At 51.4% G+C, this 27,344-nt stretch overlaps 1 protein-coding gene across 1 annotated transcript; it reads right to left on the bottom strand.

Annotated features, from left to right (window-relative positions):
* Positions 1–1,021: 1,021 nt before the first annotated feature.
* On the bottom strand, positions 1,022–27,344 carry LOC119775363 (5'-AMP-activated protein kinase subunit gamma-2-like). Its single transcript, XM_038273311.1, has 15 exons — positions 27,085–27,344; positions 23,181–23,238; positions 22,495–22,604; positions 21,917–21,998; positions 21,784–21,842; positions 12,251–12,296; positions 12,123–12,177; positions 11,885–12,011; positions 10,864–11,029; positions 10,753–10,790; positions 10,531–10,677; positions 10,262–10,355; positions 6,615–7,287; positions 3,054–3,229; positions 1,022–1,056 (listed from the first exon to the last, which is right to left on the bottom strand). The coding sequence occupies exons 2-15, from the start codon at positions 23,218–23,220 to the stop codon at positions 1,022–1,024; spliced, it is 1,848 nt and encodes a 615-aa protein (XP_038129239.1). The 5' UTR covers positions 23,221–23,238; positions 27,085–27,344.

Genomic DNA, 27,344 nt, shown 5'->3' with positions numbered 1-27,344 from the left:
CCTACAGTAACTCTTTCATTAGGTTTTTGTATTTCTGTATTTTTCTAAAATGAGCTCAAACATCTATTTATTAAATTATTTCCTATTGTAGAGAACACAATAGAACCACATTACTCTGATATTTCTATTTATAGATGATAGAGAGACGCCTTATAGTGCATTATATATATATAAAGGGCCCAAAACACTAATGAATAAAGAAATAACAAATAACAGCAGATTCTGATGCCAAAATGGATAAATCATGCATCCCTAGAATTTACATTTTCATTTCCAGCCATCCAGAAATTTCTGGTTATGGTACATTTTAAATAAAGCAAAGCATTTTCTTTCCTGTAAACTTTCAGTAAACTTGGAGATATATTTTATTGAATGTTGCATTTCCCAGTAAATCTGTTTCCCCTTTAAATCTGCAGCTCTCCCTGCTTCTCTCTGTTGTGGAAGAAAAATCTCCATATAGAAATGGCCCAGAATGTTTTAGAGTGTAGAAATAACAAACAACAACATCCAGCTAAACCTCTCAGATCTGCTCCCAGTATCTCTGCTGGGAAGTTTCTGGTTTCCAGGGGAAAAAAATAGCTACCTGCAATAAATTGAGAAGGAAAGTACCAAAAACTGGGAAGTCTTTTAGAAAAAACGAAAAGTTTAAACTGGACCTCATTGTCCTACAGCTCGGTTCCAGAGAGAAGAAGGAAGGAAACGTGTTTAGAAGATGAGCTCAGCTCGACGTAGGCAGAGCCTCAGGGGAAGCAGGTGGAGTCAGGTACCAGATCAGGAGGAACTGGTTCCAACTCCAACTGGTGGCATAACTTCTGTTTTGTCTGCATTCAGAAGCAGAAAGTTAAGAGTCATCCAGGTTTTTCTGTCTTCAGACATGCCTGTAATCTATGTAATGGGTTAGCTTCATCTGGATTTATAGACAGATATAGCTGGGTATCATCAGCATAACAGTGGAAATTAATCCCATGCTGTCTAATAACTCTACCAATTGGGAGCATATATACAGTAAAGAGAATTGGACCTAGCGCTGATCCTTGTGGTACTCTACAGGTAACCCTGGAGCATGAGGAAGAGTTATCATTAACATGAACAAACACAGATTTGTCAGATAAAAAAAATTTGAACCAGTCTAATGCAGTTACCGCAATCCCTAAAAATATATTCAAGTCTTTCTAAAAGAATATTATGATCAACTGTATCAAATGCAGCACTGAGATCTGACAGAATAAGTAGAGAAACAAGGGCATTATCTGAGGCCATTAGAATATCATTAGTGACTTTCTCCAGAGCTGTTTCAGTGCTAAGGTGAGCTCTAAAATTAGACTGAAACTCTTCAAAAAGTGAATTGTGGTGTAAGTGATCACACACTTCTTTGGCAACTACTTTCTCAAGGATTTTAGATCAGAAAGGAAGATTGGATATAGGTCTATAATTGACCAAGTCATCTGGGTCAAGAGACGGTTTCTTAAGCAGAGGTTTAATTCCAGCAACCTTAAAAGCTTTAGGTACATATCCCTGTAACAGAGATAGATTAATCACATCTAAAATGGAGGAGGAGATCAAAGGGAATACCTCCTTAAATAACCTGGTTGGAACTGGATCTAACATCCAAGTTGAAGGCTTAGATGAAGACAATAATTTTGTTAACTCTGAAAGTTAAACTGGATCAAAGCAGTCTAAACCCGGTTCAGATTCCATGACTACCTCAGATGCTGCCCCCCCCCCCCCCCCCCCCCCCCCCCCCCCTCCAGAGACAAACCAATGGTGGATAGAGGAGTGCTAATGATCTTATTTTTTATAAGATCAATCATATTTATAAAACTGTATTAAAACGATATCTAGAATTATTCTTATTCTCCATTATTAATGAGGAGCAATATGCTGCTTATGACAAAATACTGTTATTTCTTCACATTCAATGCCATATTGCAAAAGCACAACAGTACAGTATTTTATGTTCTTAACTCTTTAAATAATTCTTAGTTGCGCGGCTGACCAGCGGTGTTGTAGGGGTGTTAACGCGGTAATTTCATCATCTGTCAGCGCTTCAAAACACCCCAAGCCCCTTCTGGTAATTGCAATCAATAATTTATTCCATTTGCCGTCATAATCCAGACTTTACATTGACTGACACAGACTGACCAGGCTAAACCATTCTATGATGCTAAAAATAAAGCGACAATATAACACGGTCAACAGAAATTACGACCACCACCGGCGCACCCGCTTCCTCATTCATACATATTCAGCGCGCCAGAATGACTCCCATTCATATTAGACGCCCCCCCACCCAGGTGTCAAAGCCGTGTCACATTAGTGATTGCTTATTTTGATCACATGGCTCTTACATTTCTGTTAATATACACTTCTTCTAATGTCCACATTATGACCACTTCTGCAATAACAGGGTTTAAGCAGGTCATCAAAATCATTAAAAGCCATAAAAATTTTATTTTTAACGTTAAGGCCTTAACCTTCCTCTTGTGTTAGCTTTCTGCTGCCATCTGTAGTGTTAGCGGGTCATTTTGGACCCAAGTATTAAATCAGCAATAAAATACCCTAAAAACAATCTTTTATCATCCAATGTTTTTCTTAACTCTTGTTTAACTGATTTGGCTCCCTTATCTATGAAAAGATTGGTTTTAATATTTTTTTTGGCCCCCTGGGCCTTTGTTTTAGCAGCATACCCCTCGTTTTCAATGTCTAAAAAGTGGTGAAATGAACCTTAAGAGAAGAAGGCAACAAAATAATCAGTTGTTTTGTTACCTGAGTGCAACTGAGAGATATTAAAACACATTTCATAAATGTTCAACAAAAAAAAGATTTTAATTTTAATATTATCAAATATAGTAACATCTATGGTGTTTCGGGTCATTTTGGACCCGTATATATTTACTTCAAGAAAAGGGTAAAAACAAGTCTTTTTTCAATAGAACTTGAATACAATATTTATATTTGTGTATATTTACACTTTTAGCGTGTTCTTTGCAGATATATTTGTTGCAGGTGAAGCACACTGTGTAGGTTTTTCTGTCCATATTTCTAGGGCAGACCTGACATCTCTTTCTTTTTGAGCGAGGTGGTCTCACTGGCATTGTGGCTGTGGATGGAGTGCTTGAGGCAGGGCTGGCTGCAGAGGGGGAAGTTGATGCTGATACTCTTCTTGTTGCTGTGGATGTGGATGGCATGTTTGGTGACCACTGCAGCTGTCTGACCAAGTCTGCAGTAGCTGGGTCTCGGGGCACCCGTTCCCGTTGCTCAATGTCCGGCTTGACAAGGGAATTCCCGAGCTCCTCAAGAAACATTCTCCGCTTAGTGTTTTGGGTTGAATTCCACCCTTGGTGAATATGGGTCCACAACATAAATGCATTGTATGCAGACACATTGAGGATGTTGTAAAACACAACCATTGGCCACCTCCTGGTCATTCGCTGGCAAGTGTCGGTGGCAGTCAGCTTGTCCAGATTGTCCTCTCCTCCTGTCCTTCACCAGCCACATTTCAGCGGGCAGCTCAGGTTTATTTTTTTTTATGGTGCCCACCATGGTGAGTTTCCTCCTGAGAAGTTCTTGTCCAAGGTCATAGCATGTAAAAAAATTGTCACAAGTGATGTTGTGACCCTGCAGTCCAGTAGTCAAATCGAGGACTACCCGTTTTCCTTGGTTTTTTTCAAGGATGCCGCTTGCAGATTTTCCTGTGTAAATCTGTAGGTTCCACGCATAGCTTGTTGTAGCATCACAGGCTGCCCAGATTTTTATGCCATATTTGCCTGGCTTGCTGGGCATGTATTGCCGGAACGGGCATTTTCCTCGAAAAGGGAGAAAACGTTCATCCACTGTCACCTCTGGCCCTGGATTGAACATCAGTTGAAGGAGTTGCACCCATCTCTCCCAAACATCCCTGATGGGAGCAAGCTTGTCAGATTTTGCTCTGGTGTATCGATTGTCAAATCTGAGGACTCTTGAGATCATCTGAAAGGTCCAAAGCGCCCGTTCTCAGAGGCCTGCTCATCTCCATCGCTAAAATCCTGCGTGTCCTCTGCCTCATGTGCAGCAAAGATGTGATCCAAAGCTTTATTTACAGTGATTCTTCTCCTTATTGTTGCATTATGTGAATTGGTGATGTGTACTCCTCAAGTCACCACCTCTACACTCTAATGGCTTGACAAGCCTGGACATGTCTCCCTTTGTTTGTTCTCGCAAAAAGGCAAAGACAAAAGGCCCTAAATTAAGCTCAAGTGGTTGGAAGAAGAGGCTGTTGGTTGATTGTGTGTTCATGATTACATTTTAGGCATTTTTTATTGTTTTAAGATCAAAAATTTTAACCGGGTCACAAATGACCCAAACACCACAAAAGTCAGTTTTTTCACCAGAGCACTTTATAATTTAGTAAAAAAATAAAATTAGATTTTACTTTGTTTAAATGGAAGTCCTTGACAAAGTCAAAAAGTTTCAACGCAAAGAAAAAATGTATGAAGTACTTTTATGCATGCTAAAACTCAAAACGGGTCCGTAGGGACCCTAACACCATAGGAAGGTTAATTGGCATTAAAACTTAAAACTTAATAAATGTGATTATTGGTGGCATTTAAAATGCCTAATTTAAAGACAAAAAAGTTTATAAAAAACAATTTGGTCAGATATATTATATCGCAATATATTTGTGCGGAATTGCTTCCGCTTGATCGTAAAGCCGAACCTTTAGAAAAGAAACTTGAGGCAGAAAACCTGCAGTGTTGCTTTTCTGGCTAAAATTGATGTCCTTGATAAATTGAAGTGTTTTTTCTTGTGAATAACCAAATGTTCAAGTGTGAGAAAGTTCTTTATTTAGGGGGTGGGTCCATTCCTCTGGGGGGAGTGTGTGTCTTTAAGGTATAAACGTATGTACTCTCAGTTAGAGAGCTCTATCTCTCTCCGTCCAAGGACGTTAAATAAATTTGAACATTATTTCTTAAAAGAAATGCTTCCGCCTCAGTTCACTAAATTCACAAACGATCAAGGATTTTGCCGTGTTTATAAAATACTAAGCTTTGCACAATGATTGTGCTTTACGATCTCACAGGAAGTGGGACAGCCACAGATCAGCTCTGGTTGGAGGCGTCTGGTTGGTTTCTTTCTCTGGCTGCAGGTGGAGAGGCAAATATCTAGGGCGTTCTATTGTCATTTCTACGCTGTATTCACGTCCGCTCATTTTCGTCTGTGCCCATGTGGAAATAACCCCAAAGCATTTTTTCTGTTCATTGTTCTCTAGCAGAGCAGCAGAGCTCTAATCTTGAACTATAAAAACCTTTTGGTTTATTCTTAGCATTTAGACATCAGATCTGAGGTCATAAATTCTTTATTAAAACGCAGATATATGCCCAATAGAATAACGAAAACCTGAGAGAGAGAGTCTACCAACGATGATACTTGACCTGTCTCCATCCAGAACAGGTGCCTCTGCTGCCCCCTGGTGCCCAAAGAGGGGTAAATATGGTTGGATGAGGAACCAGCTGATGGTGGATGTTACAGCAGGTCTTTATCTTCTCATAGACATGCAGATTCCAGAGAGGACCATCCTCTGACTCCTACAGACCATCTCAGCAGACAGTCAGGACCTCATTGGAGCCACTTAGTTAATGTGACCTTATTTAGTTGAACCAATCTCGATATTGCTTTATTTTAAATCTTTCTACTGTATCTATTCTTTTGTTTTCAGCTGTGGCTGTTTTAAAGTGCCCAGCAGATGATGAAGATGATGAAGATGATGATGCTCCTGCTCTCTGCTCAGCTGCTGCATCCACTACATTTTTTTGTAAACTTCCTCCATAAAAAGAAGAAAATGAGGAAAATAAACGCTTTTAGCATTTTTAATTGATTGTGTTTACAGAAGCAGCACAAGCTACTCACTACACATCTCCATGGAAACTCAGCTGGTGATGTCACAGACTCGTGACATCACAGTCGTTACCTTTTCTAATGGTACAGTTCACAGAAGAGAAGAGTAAATATATTAATAATTACGGTTAAAAGAGCTTTCCTCTCATTGGTCCAAACTATGCGGAGCCCCGCCCCCTTTGCAGTCAGAAACAATAATTTATATTAAAATAATTTTCAGCAGAATCCTAAAACTTTACATCAAAGTGACGACATTTGATTCATTACGTTTAAAAAACAGGAAATGTTACAAAGGAGCAGCAGCTGATTGGCTCATTCTAAACTCTCGACCAATCAGACGTCAGAGTTTTCAGTGGCTGAAGCATCGGTTCTGGTTCTGAGTTTCAAGGTGATTTATTTACTGGAAATGAAGGAACACCAGCAGGGGCCGGGGCGCCATTCTGCTGCTCTGATGGTTACCATGGTAACAAACCATCATGAAACTCGTCCAGAACCTTCCTATGAGGCTCCAGCATGTATCAGTCAGTCACAGCCCCGCCCACCTCAGCAGCTGTCCAATCACAGGCCTCTCTACATCTTCCTTCTTTGGCCAAAGATGCCATGTGATGTCACTCCACTGTGATGATGTCACTCCACTGTGATGATGTCACTCCACTGTGATGATGTCACTCCTCCACCCTCTCTCTCCCTGTCTTTGTGAGTGCCTCCCCATTATCCTCTCCCTCATCCTCCCCTTTTACCTCCCCTCCTCCCTGAAAATCTCCCCCTCCTGGTCTGCCTCCCCCTCCCCTTTCCCCTCATCCTCCCCCTTCCCCTCCCCTATAATCTCCCCCTCATCTTTCCACTTTACGTCCCCCTCTACAATTTCCCCCTTCTGGGCTGCCTCCCCTTCATCACCCCTTTCCCCCTCCCCTCCAATCTCCCCCTCTGCCTCCCCCTCATCCTCTGCCTCCCCCTCATCCTCTCCCTCCCCCTCCCCTACATTCTCCCCCTCTGCCTCCCCCTCATTCTCCCCCTCGCTCTGGCTCTGCCTGCGGTCCTCTGAGGTCCCTTCCTCCCTGCCGGGGTCCTCTGAGGTCCCTTCCTCCCTGCAGGGGTCCTCTGAGGTCCCTTCCTCCCTGCCGGGGTCCTCTGAGGTCCCTTCCTCCCTGCAGGGGACCTCTGAGGTCCCTTCTGGTTCCTGGCTCTGGTCCGATTCAGGTGGGCTTTCATCGATCATCTCAGCGTTCCCTCCCTGGTCCTGGTCTTGGTCTGCTTCAGGTTCTGGGTTTCCTCCCAGCCCCTCAGCCAGTGTGCTGTCCGTCTCCTGCTCCAGACCCGGGTCTTGGTCCGGCCCGGTTGGACCGGCTGCCTCTGGCTGGGCAGAATCCAGGTCTCCGGGATGACAGGGGATGGACTCCTTCCTCCCCAGACCTGAAAACACAGAGACACCTGGATGAGACTTTGTCAGTCCTTCAGTGGTTCAGTTCAGGGTCTAATCTTTTTCATGCTCTGACCATCAGAACCAGCTGTAATAACCGGGTCTGTCTGCAAACACCAGGAGTTTACTTTGGTTTCCATGGCTCCCAGGATAAATCGACATCAGTCCAATAAAGAGTCTCAGTGCGTAGCAGGAGGATGAAACCAGGGCAGGAGGCGGCAGTTAGAGGGGCATCTGGATGACTTCTTGTTTTCATTTGATTTAATTTTGAAGGAAGAGGAAGGCAGCTTGTAGCAGTCTACCTTGGGCCTCCGGTGGAGCCCATGGGCTTGTTGCCACGGCCCTATTGGACCTATGGACTCTGGTGTCGGGCCCCTCAGGTAGAGAGCGCCTAGGGGTCTGTCCCCTCTGGGGTTGGCCTCTGGGTGCTCTAGTCTGCCCTCTCTGGTGGGTGCGGTCATCCCTGTGTCTGCCCTGCTTGTATAGCGGTGATCTGGGGTACCTTTGGATATTCGGGGCCAGGATCACCTATTTTCCTATCCAGGGTCCAGTAGGGCGAGGCTGGGGCCGCCCACACCTGCTATTGAGCATATTTTCTTTCAGAAGAAGCTTTGGGAATCCTTTATACACCAGCATGCCCATGCATCCATACCATGGGAGTTTGCTTCTGCAGCTGCAGATATTTACCAGCCTGAATATTAATGTGGAATCACCGCAGGTTTTTACTCCGACACACATGGATATATGAGGGACACCCGCTGCTCCTAAAACCGGTTTATTTTGGTTGTCTGTTGTCTTCTTTTTCTGTTTTCTTTCTCTTGTCTCATGCAGGTGTAAAAACAGACTTCTAGGAATTACTGTAAATATTCTTGGGTTTATTTTTGCCATTCAGTTGTTTTATTTTCTCTCCTTTCATGTTTTCTTTCCTGTCTCCATCTCCCTCCCCTTATTTCTTGTCCGCTGTTTCTTTCTCACCTCCCTTTCTGTCTCTGTTTTATATGATTTATTCCCTGAATTATTTTCAATAAAGTGATATTTATAAGTACCAAGCTGAACCTTGTGGTAACAGTCATAATGGTCTGCTCATGAAAGCTAATCTGTTGCGCTAACATTTAGCTTCTAGAGCTATCACAGCAAAACAGGACACATGAAAAAAGAGGTGCTGCAGGAGGTCTATCTCTGCTGGACCTTCCTCTAAACAGTCAAAGCTGGAAGACCACCACAGGTTTCCAAGCAAGATAAGATAGACTTGATTGATCTCACAGTGGAGAAATAAATCAGCTCAACAGTCAAACTAAGGTGCTAAAAGGAGGAAAAGGTGAATGGGGTATATACAGTGCTTCTACATGTGTATATATATATATATATTTTTTGTGTGTGTGTGTGTGTGTCTAAGCCACCTTTGTTTTTTTCTGTTTGGTGTTTCTAGCTGGTGATGGCAGCAGTTTCTCTTCCAGCCTAACCGACAGCTCCTCTGATGGCATTCTGAGTTTGCCTCATTAGAATTACTGTCTGTTGGCCACTTTTCGTCTGCATGTTCATGATTGCATAATTGGTGACATTATTTGCGCCCCTACACGGATGTCAGCCTATGTGCTGTTCCCATCTGGACTGGGTGGTACCCTGTGGGCAAACCTGGACACAGTTGGCTCCAGTTATTGTATGGATTGGCGTTTTGTGCTTTTGCCTGATACCATGTAGGAGCAAGTACTGGCAGCACTCATGTGCAAGTGGTCTACAGGTCTGGTTGGCACAGTCTCAACTGATAGAGGCATGCCGTAGGACCTGCAGTACTGTAAGAGTTATGGGTAGGGAAGTTGTTTGGGTCGCCTTCCCTGGATGCACTGAAGAGGACTGTTCAAGCCTGCCTGACTAGCCAGCAGCTCTCCAGCCTCTGGAGGAGTTTGCCCCCCTCCTCAGCATTCCAGGTCTCCTTCTGCTAGCCCCAGTTTTTGACCACAGATAGTCTGCTGCCCAGTGAGACAGACCCAGGCCTAAGATCCGGGTTAGAACTCCTCCAGGGCCCTTAAGAGCCGTGGGGTTCAAATATGATGCCAACAGGCCAGCTGTTGAACAGTTTTTTCCATCAGCAGCTCATATTTTGGGCTGCTAATGCTGTGGACCAATGAGTGGTTGTGATTTTAACCCATGGCTGCAGTTCTGACGGCTGCCCTTTTTTTCACGCTGGGTAAAATGACTGATCACTGACCAGGCAAAATCCCAAGTGCTTGACCAGGAGTTTTCCTTCCTCCTGGCCAAGGGTGCAATAGAAGCTGGAGTCCCTCTGCATCAATCCAGATGCTACTATCACATGTATTCAGTTGTGGAAAAGAAACAACAAGAAAAACTTTTTGGAAATGAAGGGGCCCCATCCGTGCCAAAGGTGCTTCCTTCCAAATGTTCACACTGTCAGACGTCCTTTAGGGTGTTACAAGGATAGACTGGTTAGTCAATAGATCTGATGGATTCTGTTCCTATTGGGTAAGACATGCAGCTTTTTCAGGTGTGTCATCAGGGTTGCCATTGGCAGTTCCAGTTGCACCCATTTCAATCAAGTCACACTCTCTCTCTTGCCAGGTTCTGCTGTGAGAGAATAGTCCTTTCACCATGAAATGATGCACATGATTTGCAACTTCTTCAGTCAACTAGAGTTGGATCTGTTCGTCACAAACGAATAGACTCATTCTCCACTTCCACTTCCCTAACTGAGGCATCAGGCGCTTTGGACCAGGGTGCGCTGGCTAATACCTGGATTCTCCTGTCTGCATCACCACCCCTATTGTTTAGTTGGCCTACTCTTAACATCTCCTCACGCTTCTGTTCACATCTGTGTTCACTAATAACTAAAAACTTTGGGACCAAGAATATCTCGTAACCCGGTGTTGATCTTGATCGCAGTTATGTTACACCTCCCATGATGCCCGATTAAAACATATTCATGACTGGAAACAGGAGTAAAGTTTGTACCAGCAGGCATCAGGATCAGCGCTTGCAGGATGTCCGATAGAGACACAATGCCGACAATACGAGACTCGTCATCGACAACGACCAGCCTGTGGACCTGCAGACACAAACACCGAGCGTAAACTGGATTTGGATCAGCAAAACCCCTTCACCATAAAAGCCGGGAATAAACTCCCCGCCCCTCCTGAGTTGTTCTACAATAATTCCCCAGTAAGATAAAAACTCATCTCCATCCTGGATCATGGTGTAACATCACATGTGGGAGAAGGTACCTCTGCCTTCACGATCCGGTCCACGATGGTCTCCAGGGTTTCCAGTTTGTTGCACTTCATGACGCCTTCAAAGTACTGTGACCTGTGTCTGAGAGCCTGGGTGACCGTCATGTCCAGATTGTTGTAGGTCTTCTCGGCTGCCAAGTTCTGCTCAAGTACAGGAGTCACCCCATCAGTGTTGGACTAAGTTCTACAGAACTAGGAAAGGATGGTTGTACTCACAATGACGTCAAACTTGGAGTAGATATCCACCACCTTCCCTGCAGATAGATACAGGAGGGAATCAGAACAGCTCCGGACATCAACACCTGACATGCTGATGGAGCTACTCACCATTATCATCTACGACAGGCAGCGCCGAGACTCGGCGATGTGTGAATACGGACAGGGCCGTGATGAGCGGGGTGTCAGGGTGGATGTAGGCGATGTTTGAGTACGTTCCAACTCCAAGTTCCTCCAAAGTCTGCTTCATGAAGGCTGGCATTGGCATCTCACACACCTGAGACAGAGCCATTAGCTTCCTTTACGCTACCCTTTAGAGACCGTGCTGAGATCGGTCCGAGCATGGTGACCCAGATAACTGTTGAGTGTAAATGGTACGCACAACTGAACCGGATCGCGCCAGACACAACCGTGCTTAACTGGTACGAGTTCATCAGTAGGGCTAGGCATTGTTCGGTTCTGGCTCGGTTCTTAGATAACAAAGAGCGCATCAGCAGACCGCATCATCTCCTTACACTCAGACTCCGTAATCAGGAAATTTCAGACATTCCTAAAAATCGTAGCTTTCCTAACGCAGATTATCGTTTGTAATATCCGCTTCCCAAAAGCTGACTCTGTCAAGTAAATTCACCAAAGGCTGCCTTCTTCGCTTGATTCTCCGCTAACTTCTGAATGTTACGGGCGCCGCCAAGTTGGTTTGCTTGTTTCCCTCTAGAGAGCAGTAGTACCGTAGATCGCCACTAGGAGGCGAGGGACCATGCTAGGGTGGTGTGTAAATGGTCGTAACGAACTGAGCTCAGCACGGTTAACTGATCCAAGCTTGGTCTGAACTTGGCACGGATCAGTTTCAGAGGGTAGTGGAAATGGGTCTGTGGTAAAACACCAGCAGTAAGACCACCATTAAACCTCAACCCCAGATGTAGCTGAGAACACCGAACCATTTGAGTCCTGCAGGGAGTTCCTCTATGGTCTCAGTCTAATCTAGAAACATTCAGATATTAGATATGCCAGGGGTGAGTCCCCGGTCAGAGAGGAGAATGAACCCAGACAATGTATGAACCAAGTTCCATCCCTTGGTCTGGGACTAAGGAGATGGATGGACTTGGTGAACATTGCCCCCCCCCAGACTCACAAAGAGCTGCAGGAACTTCAGGATCCGCTTGTGCGTCAGGATGTAGAGAGCGTTGCCGCTGACCGGGTCAATGACCGGAAGTCGATGGATCTTGCTCTTTATTAGAGAATGAACCGCTTCGAACACACTGTAGAGGGGGGGGAGAAGTGTTTGATGGCGCTAGTCCAGAGCCGCTGTCTGACTCACCAACTAATCAGCTGTTTTTCACACAGTGGCCTTTAAGAGCAGAAGCAGGTACCTGGCATCAGGTGAGATGTGGACTAGAGGTTTAAAGGTCTCCTGCAGGTACAGCTCTGCCAAAAAGAACAGGACTGTTATTCTGCAAATGCCAAAGAATTCTTTCTTAAAATCAGCTCATAGTCATACCTCTCCACGTCTCAATCTTATGCTCCTCCAGCTCATAGATCTGCACCTGGACGGAAACACACACACTCATGTCAACTGACCCTATCGGAGGGCGGGTGACCCTATCGGAGGGCAGGTGACCCTATCAGAGGGCAAGTGACTCTATCGGAGGTCATGGGACCCTATCGGAGGGCAGGTGACCCTATCGGAGGGCAGGTGACCCTATCAGAGGGCAAGTGACTCTATCGGAGGTCATGGGACCCTATCTGAGGTCATGGGACCCTATCGGAGGGCAGGTGACCCTATCGGAGGGCAAGTGACTCTATTGGAGGGCGGGTGACCCTATCAGAGGTCATGGGACCCTATCGGAGGGAAGGTGACCCTATCTGAGGTCATGGGACCCTATCTGAGGTCATGGGACCCTATCGGAGGGCAGGTGACCCTATCGGAGGGCAGGTGACCCTATCGGAGGGCAAGTGACTCTATTGGAGGGCAGTGACCCTATCGGAGGGCAGGTGACCCTATCGGAGGGCAGGTGACCCTATCAGAGGGCAAGTGACTCTATCGGAGGTCATGGGACCCTATCGGAGGGCAGGTGACCCTATCGGAGGGCAGGTGACCCTATCAGAGGGCAAGTGACTCTATCGGAGGTCATGGGACCCTATCTGAGGTCATGGGACCCTATCGGAGGGCAAGTGACTCTATTGGAGGGCGGGTGACCCTATCTGAGGTCATGGGACCCTATCTGAGGTCATGGGACCCTATCGGAGGGCAGGTGACCCTATCGGAGGGCAGGTGACCCTATCGGAGGGCAAGTGACTCTATCGGAGGGCGGGTGACCCTATCGGAGGGCAGGTGACTCTATCGGAGGGCAAGTGACCCTATCGGAGGGCAGGTGACCCTATTGGAGGGCAGGTGACCCTATCAGAGGGCAAGTGACTCTATTGGAGGGCAGTGACCCTATCGGAGGGCAGGTGACCCTATCGGATGGCAAGTGACTCTATTGGAGGGCAGTGACCCTATCGGAGGGCAGGTGACCCTATCGGAGGGCAAGTGACTCTATCGGAGGGCAGGTGACCCTATCGGAGGGCAGGTGACCCTATCAGAGGGCAGGTGACCCTATCGGAGGGCAGGTGACCCTATCAGAGGACAGGTGACCCTATCAGAGGGCAGGTGACCCTATCAGAGGGCAAGTGACTCTATCGGAGGTCATGGGACCCTATCGGAGGGCAGGTGACCCTATCGGAGGGCAGGTGACTCTATCGGAGGGCAGGTGACCCTATCGGAGGGCAGGTGACCCTATCAGAGGGCAGGTGACCCTATCGGAGGGCAGGTGACCCTATCAGAGGACAGGTGACCCTATCAGAGGGCAGGTGACCCTATCAGAGGGCAGGTGACTCTATCAGAGGGCAAGTGACTCTATCGGAGGTCATGGGACCCTATCGGAGGGCAGGTGACCCTATCGGAGGGCAGGTGACCCTATCAGAGGGCAAGTGACTCTATCGGAGGTCATGGGACCCTATCTGAGGTCATGGGACCCTATCGGAGGGCAGGTGACCCTATCAGAGGGCAAGTGACTCTATCGGAGGTCATGGGACCCTATCTGAGGTCATGGGACCCTATCGGAGGGCAGGTGACCCTATCGGAGGGCAAGTGACTCTATTGGAGGGCGGGTGACCCTATCGGAGGGCAGGGGACCCTATCAGAGGGCAAGTGACTCTATCGGAGGTCATGGGACCCTATCTGAGGTCATGGGACCCTATCGGAGGGCAGGTGACCCTATCAGAGGTCATGGGACCCTATCGGAGGGAAGGTGACCCTATCTGAGGTCATGGGACCCTATCGGAGGGCAGGTGACCCTATCGGAGGGCAGGTGACCCTATCGGAGGGCAGGTGACCCTATCAGAGGGCAAGTGACTCTATCGGAGGTCATGGGACCCTATCTGAGGTCATGGGACCCTATCGGAGGGCAGGTGACCCTATCAGAGGTCATGGGACCCTATCGGAGGGAAGGTGACCCTATCTGAGGTCATGGGACCCTATCGGAGGGCAGGTGAACCTATCGGAGGGCGGGTGACCCTATAGGAGGGCAGGTGACCCTATCGGAGGGCAATTGACTCTATTGGAGGGCGAGTGACCCTATCGGAGGGCAGGTGACCCTATCGGAGGGCAAGTGACTCTATTGGAGGGCAGTGACCCTATCGGAGGGCAGGTGACCCTATCGGAGGGCAGGTGACCCTATCAGAGGGCAAGTGACTCTATCTGAGGTCATGGGACCCTATCGGAGGGCAGGTGACCCTATCGGAGGGCAGGTGACTCTATCAGAGGGCAAGTGACTCTATCGGAGGTCATGGGACCCTATCGGAGGGCAGGTGACCCTATCGGAGGGCAGGTGACCCTATCAGAGGGCAAGTGACTCTATCGGAGGTCATGGGACCCTATCTGAGGTCATGGGACCCTATCGGAGGGCAGGTGACCCTATCAGAGGGCAAGTGACTCTATCTGAGGTCATGGGACCCTATCTGAGGTCATGGGACCCTATCGGAGGGCAGGTGACCCTATCGGAGGGCAAGTGACTCTATTGGAGGGCGGGTGACCCTATCTGAGGTCATGGGACCCTATCGGAGGGCGGGTGACCCTATCTGAGGTCATGGGACCCTATCGGAGGGCAGGTGACCCTATCAGAGGGCAAGTGACTCTATCAGAGGTCATGGGACCCTATCTGAGGTCATGGGACCCTATCGGAGGGCAGGTGACCCTATCGGAGGGCAAGTGACTCTATTGGAGGGCGGGTGACCCTATCAGAGGTCATGGGACCCTATCGGAGGGAAGGTGACCCTATCTGAGGTCATGGGACCCTATCTGAGGTCATGGGACCCTATCGGAGGGCAGGTGACCCTATCAGAGGGCAGGTGACCCTATCGGAGGGCAAGTGACTCTATTGGAGGGCGGGTGACCCTATCTGAGGTCATGGGACCCTATCTGAGGTCATGGGACCCTATCTGAGGTCATGGGACCCTATCGGAGGGCAGGTGACCCTATCGGAGGGCAGGTGACCCTATCGGAGGGCAAGTGACCCTATCGGAGGGCAAGTGACTCTATTGGAGGGCGGGTGACCCTATCTGAGGTCATGGGACCCTATCTGAGGTCATGGGACCCTATCGGAGGGCAGGTGACCCTATCAGAGGGCAGGTGACCCTATCGGAGGGCAAGTGACTCTATTGGAGGGCGGGTGACCCTATCTGAGGTCATGGGACCCTATCTGAGGTCATGGGACCCTATCTGAGGTCATGGGACCCTATCGGAGGGCAGGTGACCCTATCGGAGGGCGGGTGACCCTATCTGAGGTCATGGGACCCTATCTGAGGTCATGGGACCCTATCTGAGGTCATGGGACCCTATCTGAGGTCATGGGACCCTATCGGAGGGCGGGTGACCCTATCGGAGGGCAGGTGACTCTATCGGAGGGCAAGTGACCCTATCGGAGGGCAGGTGACCCTATTGGAGGGCAGGTGACCCTATCAGAGGGCAAGTGACTCTATTGGAGGGCAGTGACCCTATCGGAGGGCAGGTGACTCTATCGGAGGGCAAGTGACTCTATCGGAGGGCAGGTGACTCTATCGGAGGGCAAGTGACCCTATCAGAGGGCAGGTGACCCTATTGGAGGGCAGGTGACCCTATCAGAGGGCAAGTGACTCTATTGGAGGGCAGTGACCCTATTGGAGGGAGGGGACCTAAATCGGAGGGCCCCAAGGACCCAGGGGGCAGTGACCCTATGGGGGGGGGCGGGGGTGACCCTATCGGGGGCCCAAGGGGACTCCCTATGGAGGGCAGGTGACCCTATGGAGGGCAGGTGCCCCAAGAGGGCGGGTGCCCCTATCGGAGGGCAGGGGTGACCCTTTCGGGGGGCAGGTGACCCTATCGGGGGGGGGCGTGACCTTCAAGGAAAGTGACTCTACCCGGGGGTCGGGGACCCTATCGGAGGGCAGGGGTGACCATCGGGGGGCAGGGGGACCTTATCGGGGCAGGTGCCCATCGGAGGGAAAGGTGACCCTATCAGAGGGCAGGTGACCCATCGGAGGGCGGGTGACCCATCGAGGCAGTGACCCTATCAGAGGGCAGGGTGACCCTATCAAGGGCAGGTGACCTATCAAGGGCAAGTGACTCAAAACGGAGGTCAGGGGGACCTATGGGAGGGCAGGTGACCAATCGGGAGGGGTGACCCTATCAGAGGGCAAGTGACCATCGAGTAAAGGGGCCCCTTCTGGGGGCATGGGACCCTATGGGGGGCAGGTGCCCCTATCAGAGGGAAGGGGGACTCATCGGAGGTCATGGGCCCCTATCTGAGGTCATGGGCCCCCTACGGAGGGCAGTGCCCCCTATCGGAGGGCAAGTGACCTAGGGGGCGGGTGCCCCTATCGAGGCAGGGGACCCACAGAGGGAATGACCTATCGGAGTCAGGGGACCCATCTGAGGTCAGGGGACCCTATCGGGGGGAGGGAGTATCAGAGGAGGGGGGGCCCCCAACGGGGGGGGAAGGTGACCCTACGGGAGGTCTGGGCCCTTATGGAAAGGGAGGTGACCCTATCGGGGGGCAGGTACCCAAAATTTCGGAGGGGGGGTTGACCCTTCAAGGAAAGTGACCTACCCGGGGGTCATGGGACCCTATCTGGGTCAGGGGACCCTACGGAGGGCAGGTGACCCTAATGGGTTTGGGGCCCCTTTGGAGGGGGGTGCCCCCTATCGAGGTATGGGACCCTATGGGAGGGCAGGTAACTACGGAGGGGGTGACCCTATGGGGGGGGGGGTGCCCCTATCGGGGGGCTTTGACCTAAGGAGGGCAGTGACCCTATCGGAGGGAAAGGGGGACCCTACGAGGGAAAGGGGCCCCCTAGGAGGGCGTGACCTTTGGGGGGGGAACCCCCCCTATTGGGGGGGCAGGGCCCCTATTGGGGGGCAGGGACCCTAACAGGGGGGGGAAGTGCCCCCCTATCGGGGGGAACAGGGCCCCTTGGGAGGGCAGGTGACCCATGGGAGGGAGGTGACCTATCGAGGCAGGACCACGGAGGTCATGGGACCCTATCGGGGGCAGGGACCCTTCGGAGGTCGGGACCCCATGGGAGGGCGGTGCCCTTCGGGGGGGGGGGTGCTCTAAAGGAAGGCTTTGGGGTTGGGCCCATTCGGGGGCGGTGTTGGGGAGGGGGGGGGGGCCCTTTTCGGGGAAGTGACTCTTGGGGGTAGGGCCCTATTGAGGTCAGGGCCCTTGGGGGGGGGTTACCCTATCGGGGGAAAAGGGGCTTATTGGGTTATGGCCCCTACAGGTCGGGGATTGAGGGGTGTTCGGGGCGTGCTCTATGGGGGCGGGTGCCCCTATCGGGGGCAGGGGGACCCTTGGAGGGCGGGTGCCCCATCGAGGCAGGGGCCCCTATTAGGCAGGACCCTATGGGAGGCGGTGACCCTATCGAGGGCAATGACTCTATGGGGAGGCAGGGACCCTAGAGGCAGGGCCCCTATGGAGGCGGGTTTTGACCCTATGGGAGGGGGGCCGAGGGGGGTGACCCTATCAGAGAGGGACCCTATCGAGGGGGTACCCTTTTGACAGGGAACCCCTATCGAGGTCATGGGACCCCTATGGGGAGGGCGGGGCCCCGGGGGCAGGTGCCCATCGGAGGGCAAGTGACTCTTTTGGGGGGCGGGGGCCCTACGGGTCAGGGGAAAAACCCAAGGGGGGGGCAGGGGACCCTATCGAGGCAGGGACCCTATCGGAGGCAGGGACCCATCGGAGGCAGGTGACCCTACGGAGGGCCCGTGACCCAAAGGGAGGGCAAGGGGTTTTAGGGCGGGTTTGGACCCTATCGAGGCAGGGACCCTATCGAGGTCAGGGGACCCTCGGGGGGGCAGGTGACCCTATCAGGGGGCAGGTGACCCTATGGAGGGCAAAGTGTCATGGAGGCGGGGTTATTGGGTCAGGGATTTTCTGGGTCAGGGGTACGGGTCTGGGGTAGGAGGTTGATTGGAGGGGGGTGACCCCTATCGGGTATGGGGCCCCTTTGGGTCGGGCCCCAGGGGGTTGGGAAATCGGGGGTTTTTGGGGGCCCCTTGGAGGGCGGGGGTGATTGGGGGGCAGGTGAACCTATGGAGGGGGTGATTGGAGGGCGGTGATATTGGAGGGAGGTGACCTTGAGGAAAGGGGTTTTGGGGGGGGCCCCATGGGGGGGTGATTTTGGGGGTGCTCTAACGGGGGGAGGTGCCCCCTTGGGGGGGGGGGCGGGGGATTAGGGGAGGTTACCCTATCGGAGGGCAGTGACCCTATGAGGGGGTGACCCTATCGAGGGCGGGTGCCCCTATCGGGGGAAAGGACTCTATGGGGAGGCATGGGACCCAAAATGGAGGGCAGGTGACCCATCGGAGGGAAAGGACCTTTCGGGGGGCAGGTACCCCATCGAGGCAGGGCCCCTATCGGAGGGCAGGGGGCCCCATAGGGGAAAAGTACTCATGAGGTCATGGGCCCTATGGGGAGGGCAGGTGACCCATCGAGGGCCCAGGAGGGCAGGTGCCCCTACAGAGGGCAAGTGACTCTATGGGAGGTCAGGGGGGCCCCAAATCTGGGCAGGGACCCTATGGGGGAGGGGTTTGACCCATTTGGAGGGCGGGTGCCCTATCAGAGGGAATGACTCTTTTGGGGGGCAGGACCCTTCAGGGCAGGACCAGGGAAATGATCTTGGAGGGGGGGGGTTTGGGGGATGTTGGGGGGGGGTTTGAGGGGGTGAATGGGCAGGTGACCCTTAGGGGCGGGCCCCCCGGGGCGTGTTAGGGTTGGGTACGGGGGGGGTGTTGAGGGGGGGGGCCCTTGGGGTGACCTATCGGAGGCAGGGTTTGGGTTGGGTAGGGAGGGGGGTACCCATAAGGGCGTGGGTTATGGGGGTCATGGGACCCTATCGGAGGGCGGGTGACCCTACGGAGGGCGGGACCCTATCGGAGGGCTGGGTGACCCATCAGAGGGAAAAAGTAACTCTATCGGGGTCATGGGACCCTATCGGGGCGGGGACCCACAGGGGAAGGGGTGACCATCGGGGGCGGGACCCTATCGGGGGCAGGTGACCCAAACGGGGGCGGTTGCCCCTTCGAGGGCAGGTGACCCTTTTTGGAGGCCCGGTGCCCCCCATCGGAGGGGGAATACTATTGGAGGGGGTGACCCTTCGGGGGCAGGTGACCCAATCGAGGGCGGGTGACCCTATAAAGGGGCGGGGGACTCATCGAGGTCAGGGGGACCCTATGGGAGGGCAGGTGCCCTATGGGAGGGCAGGTAAACCCTATAAAAGGGGGGGCAAGTGACTCTATGGGGGGTAAAGGGACCCTATGGGAGGCGGGTGACCCATCGGAGGGCGGGTGACCCACCCAAGGGAAGTGCCTCTATCGGAGGTCATGGGACCCATCTGGGGTCATGGGACCCTATCGGGGGGCCCGGGTGACCCTATCAGAGGCAATGACTCTTTTGGAGGGGGTGACCCTTTTGAGGTCATGGGACCCTTCTGAGTCTGGGGACCCTACTGAGGTCAGGGGACCCTATCGGAGGGCAGGTGACCCTATCGGGGCAAGTGACTTTTCGGGGGCAGGTGACCCTATCGGGGACAGGTACCCTGTCGGGGGCAGGTGCCCCTTTTGGAGGACGGGGTGACCCTACAGGGGCAGGTGCCCCTATCGGGGGCAGGTGACCCTATCAGAGGACAGGTGACCCTGTCGGAGGGCAGGTGACCCTATTGGAGGACAGGTGACCCTATCAGAGGGCAGGTGACCCTATCAGAGGGCAGGTGACCCTATCGGAGGGCAGGTGACCCTATCAGAGGGCAGATGACCCTATCAGAGGGCAGGTGACCCTATCAGAGGGCAGGTGACCCTATCGGAGGGCAAGTGACTCTATCGGAGGTCATGGGACCCTATCTGAGGTCATGGGACCCTATCTGAGCTCATGGGACCCTATCGGAGGGCAGGTGACCCTATCGGAGGGCAGGTGACCCTATCGGAGGGCAAGTGACTCTATCGGAGGGCAGTGACCCTATCGGAGGGCAGGTGACCCTATCGGAGGGCAGGTGACCCTATCGGAGGGCAAGTGACTCTATCGGAGGGCAGGTGACCCTATCGGAGGGCAGGTGACCCTATCAGAGGACAGGTGACCCTATCAGAGGACAGGTGACCCTATCGGAGGGCAGGTGACCCTATCGGAGGACAGGTGACCCTATCAGAGGGCAGGTGACCCTATCAGAGGGCAGGTGACCCTATCGGAGGGCAGGTGACCCTATCAGAGGGCAGATGACCCTATCAGAGGGCAGGTGACCCTATCAGAGGGCAGGTGACCCTATCGGAGGGCAAGTGACTCTATCGGAGGTCATGGGACCCTATCTGAGGTCATGGGACCCTATCGGAGGGCAGGTGACCCTATCGGAGGGCAAGTGACTCTATTGGAGGGCGGGTGACCCTATCTGAGGTCATGGGACCCTATCTGAGGTCATGGGACCCTATCGGAGGGCAGGTGACCCTATCGGAGGGCAAGTGACTCTATCGGAGGGCAGGTGACCCTATCGGAGGGCAGGTGACCCTATCGGAGGGCAAGTGACTCTATCGGAGGGCAGGTGACCCTATCGGAGGGCAGGTGACTCTATCGGAGGGCAGGTGACCCTATCGGAGGGCAGGTGACCCTATCGGAGGGCAGGTGACCCTATCAGAGGGCAGATGACCCTATCAGAGGGCAGGTGACCCTATCAGAGGGCAGGTGACCCTATCGGAGGGCAAGTGACTCTATCTGAGGTCATGGGACCCTATCTGAGGTCATGGGACCCTATCGGAGGGCAGGTGACCCTATCGGAGGGCAAGTGACTCTATTGGAGGGCGGGTGACCCTATCTGAGGTCATGGGACCCTATCTGAGGTCATGGGACCCTATCGGAGGGCAAGTGACTCTATCGGAGGGCAGGTGACCCTATCGGAGGGCAGGTGACCCTATCGGAGGGCAAGTGACTCTATCGGAGGGCAGGTGACCCTATCGGAGGGCAGGTGACCCTATCGGAGGGCAAGTGACTCTATCGGAGGGCAGGTGACCCTATCGGAGGGCAGGTGACTCTATCGGAGGGCAGGTGACCCTATCGGAGGGCAGGTGACCCTATCGGAGGGCAGGTGACCCTATCAGAGGGCAGATGACCCTATCAGAGGGCAGGTGACCCTATCAGAGGGCAGGTGACCCTATCGGAGGGCAAGTGACTCTATCGGAGGTCATGGGACCCTATCTCAGGTCATGGGACCCTATCGGAGGGCAGGTGACCCTATCGGAGGGCAAGTGACTCTATCGGAGGGCAGGTGACCCTATCGAAGGTCAGGTGACCCTATCGAAGGGCAACAAAGTCAGCAGAAGTTCCGACTGTTGCAGATTTCTCAGACATCCAATCAGAGAGCGGTTTACATCCAGGGTAGCAGCTGTTGCCATGACAGCAGCTGCTGGTTAAGATGATGTGAAGGTTTTTACCATGGAGCACAAATAGTAGTGATGCGTGTGGGCGTTACCATGGGTGACTTGTAGTATCTGGTGAGGATGTTGATGAAGTCAGTGATGGTCAGCATCCCTGGAACACAAGCAAGCAGTTAAAATGGAGGCTGTGGCGAGCGTGTGGGTGGAGCCACGGGAGCACATTCTTACCCACAAAGCTTTGCTTCTTGCTCTCCCACAGAGGCGCCGCCCTCACTCCGTTAGCAACCAGAGCGAAGAAGGCCTTCTTCACCTGAAAACACACGGCAACAACTGGTTCCACTGGGAAGACTGGAGTCTAAGGATCTGGATCAAAGCGGGTCACAGCAGAACCAGAACTCAGAACCTCAGTGCAGTTAAAGTCTGCCTTTATCGGGTCGGGGGAACCGTGCCTGAAATGCAGCTCTGAGGCTGCACAGCCAGCTGGACCGGAACCTCAGCTGGACCGGAACCTCGGCTGGACCGGAACCTCGGCTGGACCGGAACCTCAGCTGGACCGGAACCTCAGCTGGACCGGAACCTCAGCTGGACCGGAACCTCGGCTGGACCAGAACCTCGGCTGGACCGCAACCTTGGCTGGGACTGAAACCTCAGCTGGAGCGGAACCTCAGCTGGCGCGGAACCTCAGCTGGCCCATTAAGGACCAGAACCATGACTGGGCTCAGGGAGTTGGACCCGAGCAGCGGGCTCAGTCTGAGCCTCATCACAGAAACGGAACCGTCAACAGGACCCAACAGAACCGAACTCACCTGCAGGGTGGTGTCGAACACCACCAGTTTGGAGCTGGTGGGGATGAGGTCGTAGCATTTGTGGCACTTCATGAAGCGCATGTAGATGTCCCTCTCCGACTCTTTGGACGCTGGAACCAGAACCAACAGAACACACAGGAGTTAGACTCGATACCGGTCCAAGGGGAACCAGCAGTTCTGACTCATCAGCATCTCCATAGTTCTGCAGAAAGTTCTCTGAGGCCCAAAATTTCAGATTCACTTCCTGAATGGAATTATCTCTGGATCTTAGCAGAATTAGTTCTGAACCCACAAAGAACTGGACCAGAACCCCTGTTTGGACCTGTGGAGCCCGTAGCCCTCAGTTTGCGGTACTGGTGGTCATGTGACAGCCTGAATGCTGCTGTTTCAGTCCCCACAGAACAGCTGGTACAGCAGAGTGGCAGGGCGTCCAGAACCTGACCGGGCTTAGCGGTTTTGCTGTCTGGACCCTCGTGGTACCGACGCCTCTGAGCCGCCTGGCAGAAACAGCGGCCTTCAGATTTTCATAAGAACCTTACAGAGGAAAATATGCCACTGTTGTTGTTCAACGCTTCATCAGCTGAGCTGTCTGTTGCCATGACAACATCACAGCTGGTCTGCTGACCCCACGGCTTGAGCCTTACAGACAGAACTGAGGGATTTGATCAGCAGAGGCCCATTCTTACCGCCATCAGCAGGATCAGGTTGATCCGATGGATCCAACATGTCGCCTGGAGCCTCGACCTGGACCAGAGAAACAGACAAATTAAACCTCTGCTTAAGAAACCGTCTCTTGACCCAGATGACTTGGTCAATTATAGACCTATATCCAATCTTCCTTTCTGATCTAAAGTTCTTGAGAAAGTAATTGCCAAACAAGTGTGCGATCACTTCCACCATAATGAACTTTTTGAAGAGTTTCAGTCTGGCTTTAGAGCTCATCATAGCACTGAAACAGCTCTGGTGAAAGTCACTAATGATATTCTCATGGCCTCAGATAATGGACTTGTATCTGTGCTCGTCCTGTTGGATCTTAGTGCTGCATTTGATCCAGTTGATCAGAATATTCTTTTAGAAAGACTTGAATATTTTGTTGGAATTAAAGGAACAGCACTAGACTGGTTTAAATCTGTCATTTAAATCCCATATCAAAGAGGTTTCTAGAATTTCCTTCTTTCATCTGAGGAATATTGTCAAAATGAGCAATCTCCTGTCCAGGGGTGATGCTGAGAAACTAGTCCATGCATTTGTTACTTCAAGGCTGGACTATTGTAATTCTTTACTATCAGGAAGTCCACAAACTGTAGTTAAAAGCCTTCAGCTGATCCAAAATGCTGCAGCCAGAGTTCTGATGAAAATGAAAAAGAGAGATCATATCTCTCCTATCCTGGCTTCTCTTCATTGGCTTCCTGTTAAATCAAGAATAGAATTTAAAATCCTCCTTCTCACATATAAAGCCTTAAATGGCCAAGCTCCATCTGATATCAGAGATCTGATTGTTCCTGATGTTCCTAACAGAGCACTTCGCTCTCAATCTGCAGGTTTACTAGTGGTTCCTAGAATTTCTGCAAACCAAACCAAAACACTGCGTATAGATTAATGCTTTGAACTTCCACATCAAAGCGTTTTATGCTCCATCTTTTTTCTCCCACACTGTTTACATTTGATCACTGCTGAACTTTATGGATGGAAATGTCAGGATCACTGTAAAAAAAAAAACACAAGTCATTTTTTATACAGTCTGTGTTCACAGAATGAGTCTGTGCTGCCCTAAGATAGACTGGTGACCTGTCCAGGGTGGACCCCACCTCAGACCCACTGGCACCAGTTAAACACCCACTATGGGACCAGTTCATCAGACCAGTCAGTCAGACCAGTCAATCAGACCAGTCAGTCAGCCAGCAGCTCTCTCTCCAGGTGTTGTGCATCAAATGGTTCCCTGGTCATGAGGAGGATGCTGTTATTTTCAACCGGTCATCAAACAGCAGCCGATGGTTCCAGTTCCGGATCCGCTCTTACGTCACGCAGTCTGACTGAGCGGCACCAGCGCATTAGCCTTTGATGACGGCCGTTCTGGTAGAATCTCAGGTTTTTCAGGGGAAATCTGGAACAAGCTCCGCCGATGGAAACACTCACCGAACGGGCTCCGATCATGAGCCGCTCCGAGCTGCTGCCCGCCGGCAGAGACCTCCGAGTTCTGGTCGGAGATGGACCGGGTCTTTACGGTTCCATCTTTACCCTCAACCCGAACCGAACCCCGGCTGAAAAACTCCGCCTATCCTCGGTAATGTTCGGCTAGTTTCGGCAAAGCTTGGCGGAAAGCGGATTCTGGTCAGACTTTCAATATAAAAGCATGATCCACGCTGACTGAACCCATTCAGAACATCAGTGTTTCCGGTCAGACTTTCAGTGTAAAAGCATGATCCACGCTGACTGAACCCATTCAGAACATCAGTGTTTCCGGTCAGACTTTCAGTGTAAAAGCATGATCCACGCTGACTGAACCCATTCAGAACATCAGTGTTTCCGGTCAGACTTTCAGTATAAAAGCATGATCCACGCTGACGGAACCCATTCAGAACATCAGTGTTTCCGGTCAGACTTTCAATATAAAAGCATGGTCCACGCTGGTCAGAAGTCGAGTTTCAGTTTAGGTCATTTTAGAGGAAATCAAGCTGAAGCAGAGGCGTCACTAGGATCCTCAAACACAGGGGTCCACAGCCCAGGCCAGTTGTTTTTACACCATTAATCACAATAATTAAATCTCTGTGGGCCCAGGCTGGATTTAATTTCTTCATGACACAATATTCACATCTTCTACTATTTTTATAGACCTAAATGTTAGTACCAATGATGAATGTAATAATCTTTGATTCAAACTTAGTGATAATCCTTCAGAGCCACTGAGGGTCCGTTCTCACTGCAGGCCTTGATGCTCAATTCCCTTTTCTTTGAGAAATCACATTTTTTTTCGTTGCCGTTCATATTTCCAAATAAATGCGACTCTTATGTGATCTGATGTGTGAACTACAGTCATACGCCAGTGTCCCGCATGTGCAGTAGAGGACGCCATGACATCACAGGCCAGCGTGCTCTGTGTTACGGAAGTAAACATGGATGGTAGCGCTGGAGCGCATCTAGCCATCTTTACCAGCCTTAAAAACACGATCATTTCAAGATGGTTAAACATAAATCCTGCTCTCCGCATCATCGTCTGCCGTGGATTCTGTTTTTCTCGCCGCTCCTGCGTAGAAAGATGCAGAATAGTGACCTATATTGGTATTAATGGCGTTCCGGTCGGATGAATGCGACCTGGCCGTTAAAACACAAGTCGCATTTAAAAAGATCGGATTCGTATGGGATTCAGGACCCAGTGGGCCTCAGCAGATGGCCGCTCACACTGAGCCTGGTTCTGCTGGAGGTTTCTTCCTGTTCAAAGGGAGTTTTTCCTCTCCACTGTCGCTACAAGCATGCTTAGTGTGAGGGATTGCTGAAGAGTCACCAACCAAATGCAAGCGGAGGTCATTGCTGCAGTCTCATCCAGGGGGTGCAGGTCTGGATGCAATCAACTGGTTTTCCAGACCAACCTGGTTCAATGGTTTCTAGAAACTGACCTGATGTGAATCAGCACTATAGAAATAAACTGAACAGAATGCATCCATGTTGGACCAACATTTTGGAGCATGCTAGCTAGCAGTCCCAGGGTCTGCAGACGTTAGCGTGGTGTCATCCCCCCCCCACACACACACACACTGGCTGGCCTTCACTGGAACATCAAAGGCATCGCCATGGCAACATGGAGGAGAGCACCTGACCTACATCTTCTCTATTTGAAATGCTGATGGTGGTGAAGTTTGGTCAGTACTTTCATTCCCTTAAGATGGGGGCGGAGTTTAATCTGTGCTGGTTAACATCGTCTCTGTTTGTTTATGATGAAGTTTAAAGAAGGAGGATTGATTGTTATGAAATAAATGAATCTGAAGATCAAAGCCTGTTTGATGTTATCAGCTCACTGTCAACCATTTTACTGCCTTATTTTTGTTTCCTGCTCTGAACAGCAGCTGGAAAATAAAATCATCAAAAACTGATTTACTGCTTTTCGTTTACATTTTTCATCATTGATCAATATATTTTTCTGAGGTAGACATTTTAAAGTCTGAGTCTCTAGCGCCATCTATTGGCCCTTAGTGCTTCCAGACTCCAGGAAGTAACCATGGGTGACTCTGATTGGATGAGGAGGGCCACCCAGAGCTCTGATTGGCTAAAGGTACAGCTACACAGGGAGAACCAATCAGAGACCAGCATTAGGGGGCAGGTAGTTTCTCCTCATTAGGCCACGCCTCCAATCAATCTCTCCTTAATCTAAAGAGATGCAAAGTGGAAGAGGAGGACACACCTGTCCCCTGCTGACCTGAGGTACAGAGTACAGCAGCTACAGCAGGGAGGAGTTAGTCTCTCAGAGGGAGGAGTTAGCCTTTCATAGGGAGGAGTTAGTCTCTATAGGCTAACCAGCAGGGGCGTCAGTGAGCTGACGCTCCTCTTGGGGCCCCCATGGGCTCTGACCCCGCAACAGAACCCACAGATACTCACCTGGCTGCTGATGGGAGGAGACGCAGGTGGAGGCAGAGACTGAGGAGGTGGTTGGCTGCAGGAGGCGAAGGAGAGGGAGGCCAGGCGGGAGGCCCGCCATCCGCAGTCATGAGGCAAGGAGTAGGAGCGCAGCCTCCTGGTCTCTGGACGGCGTGGCTCTGTGAGGTACGTCTCCAGGTGGAAACCCCCCCCATCCTTTTGATGGGAGGGGGGAGCAGCAGCAGGTGGAGGAGGGGTCGACAGGCTGTAGGCTGCAAGGA

This window comes from Cyprinodon tularosa, unplaced genomic scaffold (assembly GCF_016077235.1).
Source record: "Cyprinodon tularosa strain WSP-4 unplaced genomic scaffold, ASM1607723v1 ctg869, whole genome shotgun sequence".
NCBI lineage: Eukaryota > Metazoa > Chordata > Actinopteri > Cyprinodontiformes > Cyprinodontidae > Cyprinodon > Cyprinodon tularosa.
This window is presented reverse-complemented; position numbering and strand designations above follow the sequence as displayed.

Excerpts from the sequence above, each read along its gene's own strand:
- LOC119775363 (XM_038273311.1), bottom strand. The coding sequence starts at position 23,220 with ATGTTGGATCCATCGGATCAACCTGATCCTGCTGATGGCG. Across the intron at positions 21,999-22,494 it reads TGTTCGACACCACCCTGCAG|GTGAAGAAGGCCTTCTTCGC; the intron begins GTGAGTTCGGTT and ends GTGTGTTTTCAG. Across the intron at positions 10,791-10,863 it reads GCCTGTCGTAGATGATAATG|GGAAGGTGGTGGATATCTAC; the intron begins GTGAGTAGCTCC and ends ATCTATCTGCAG.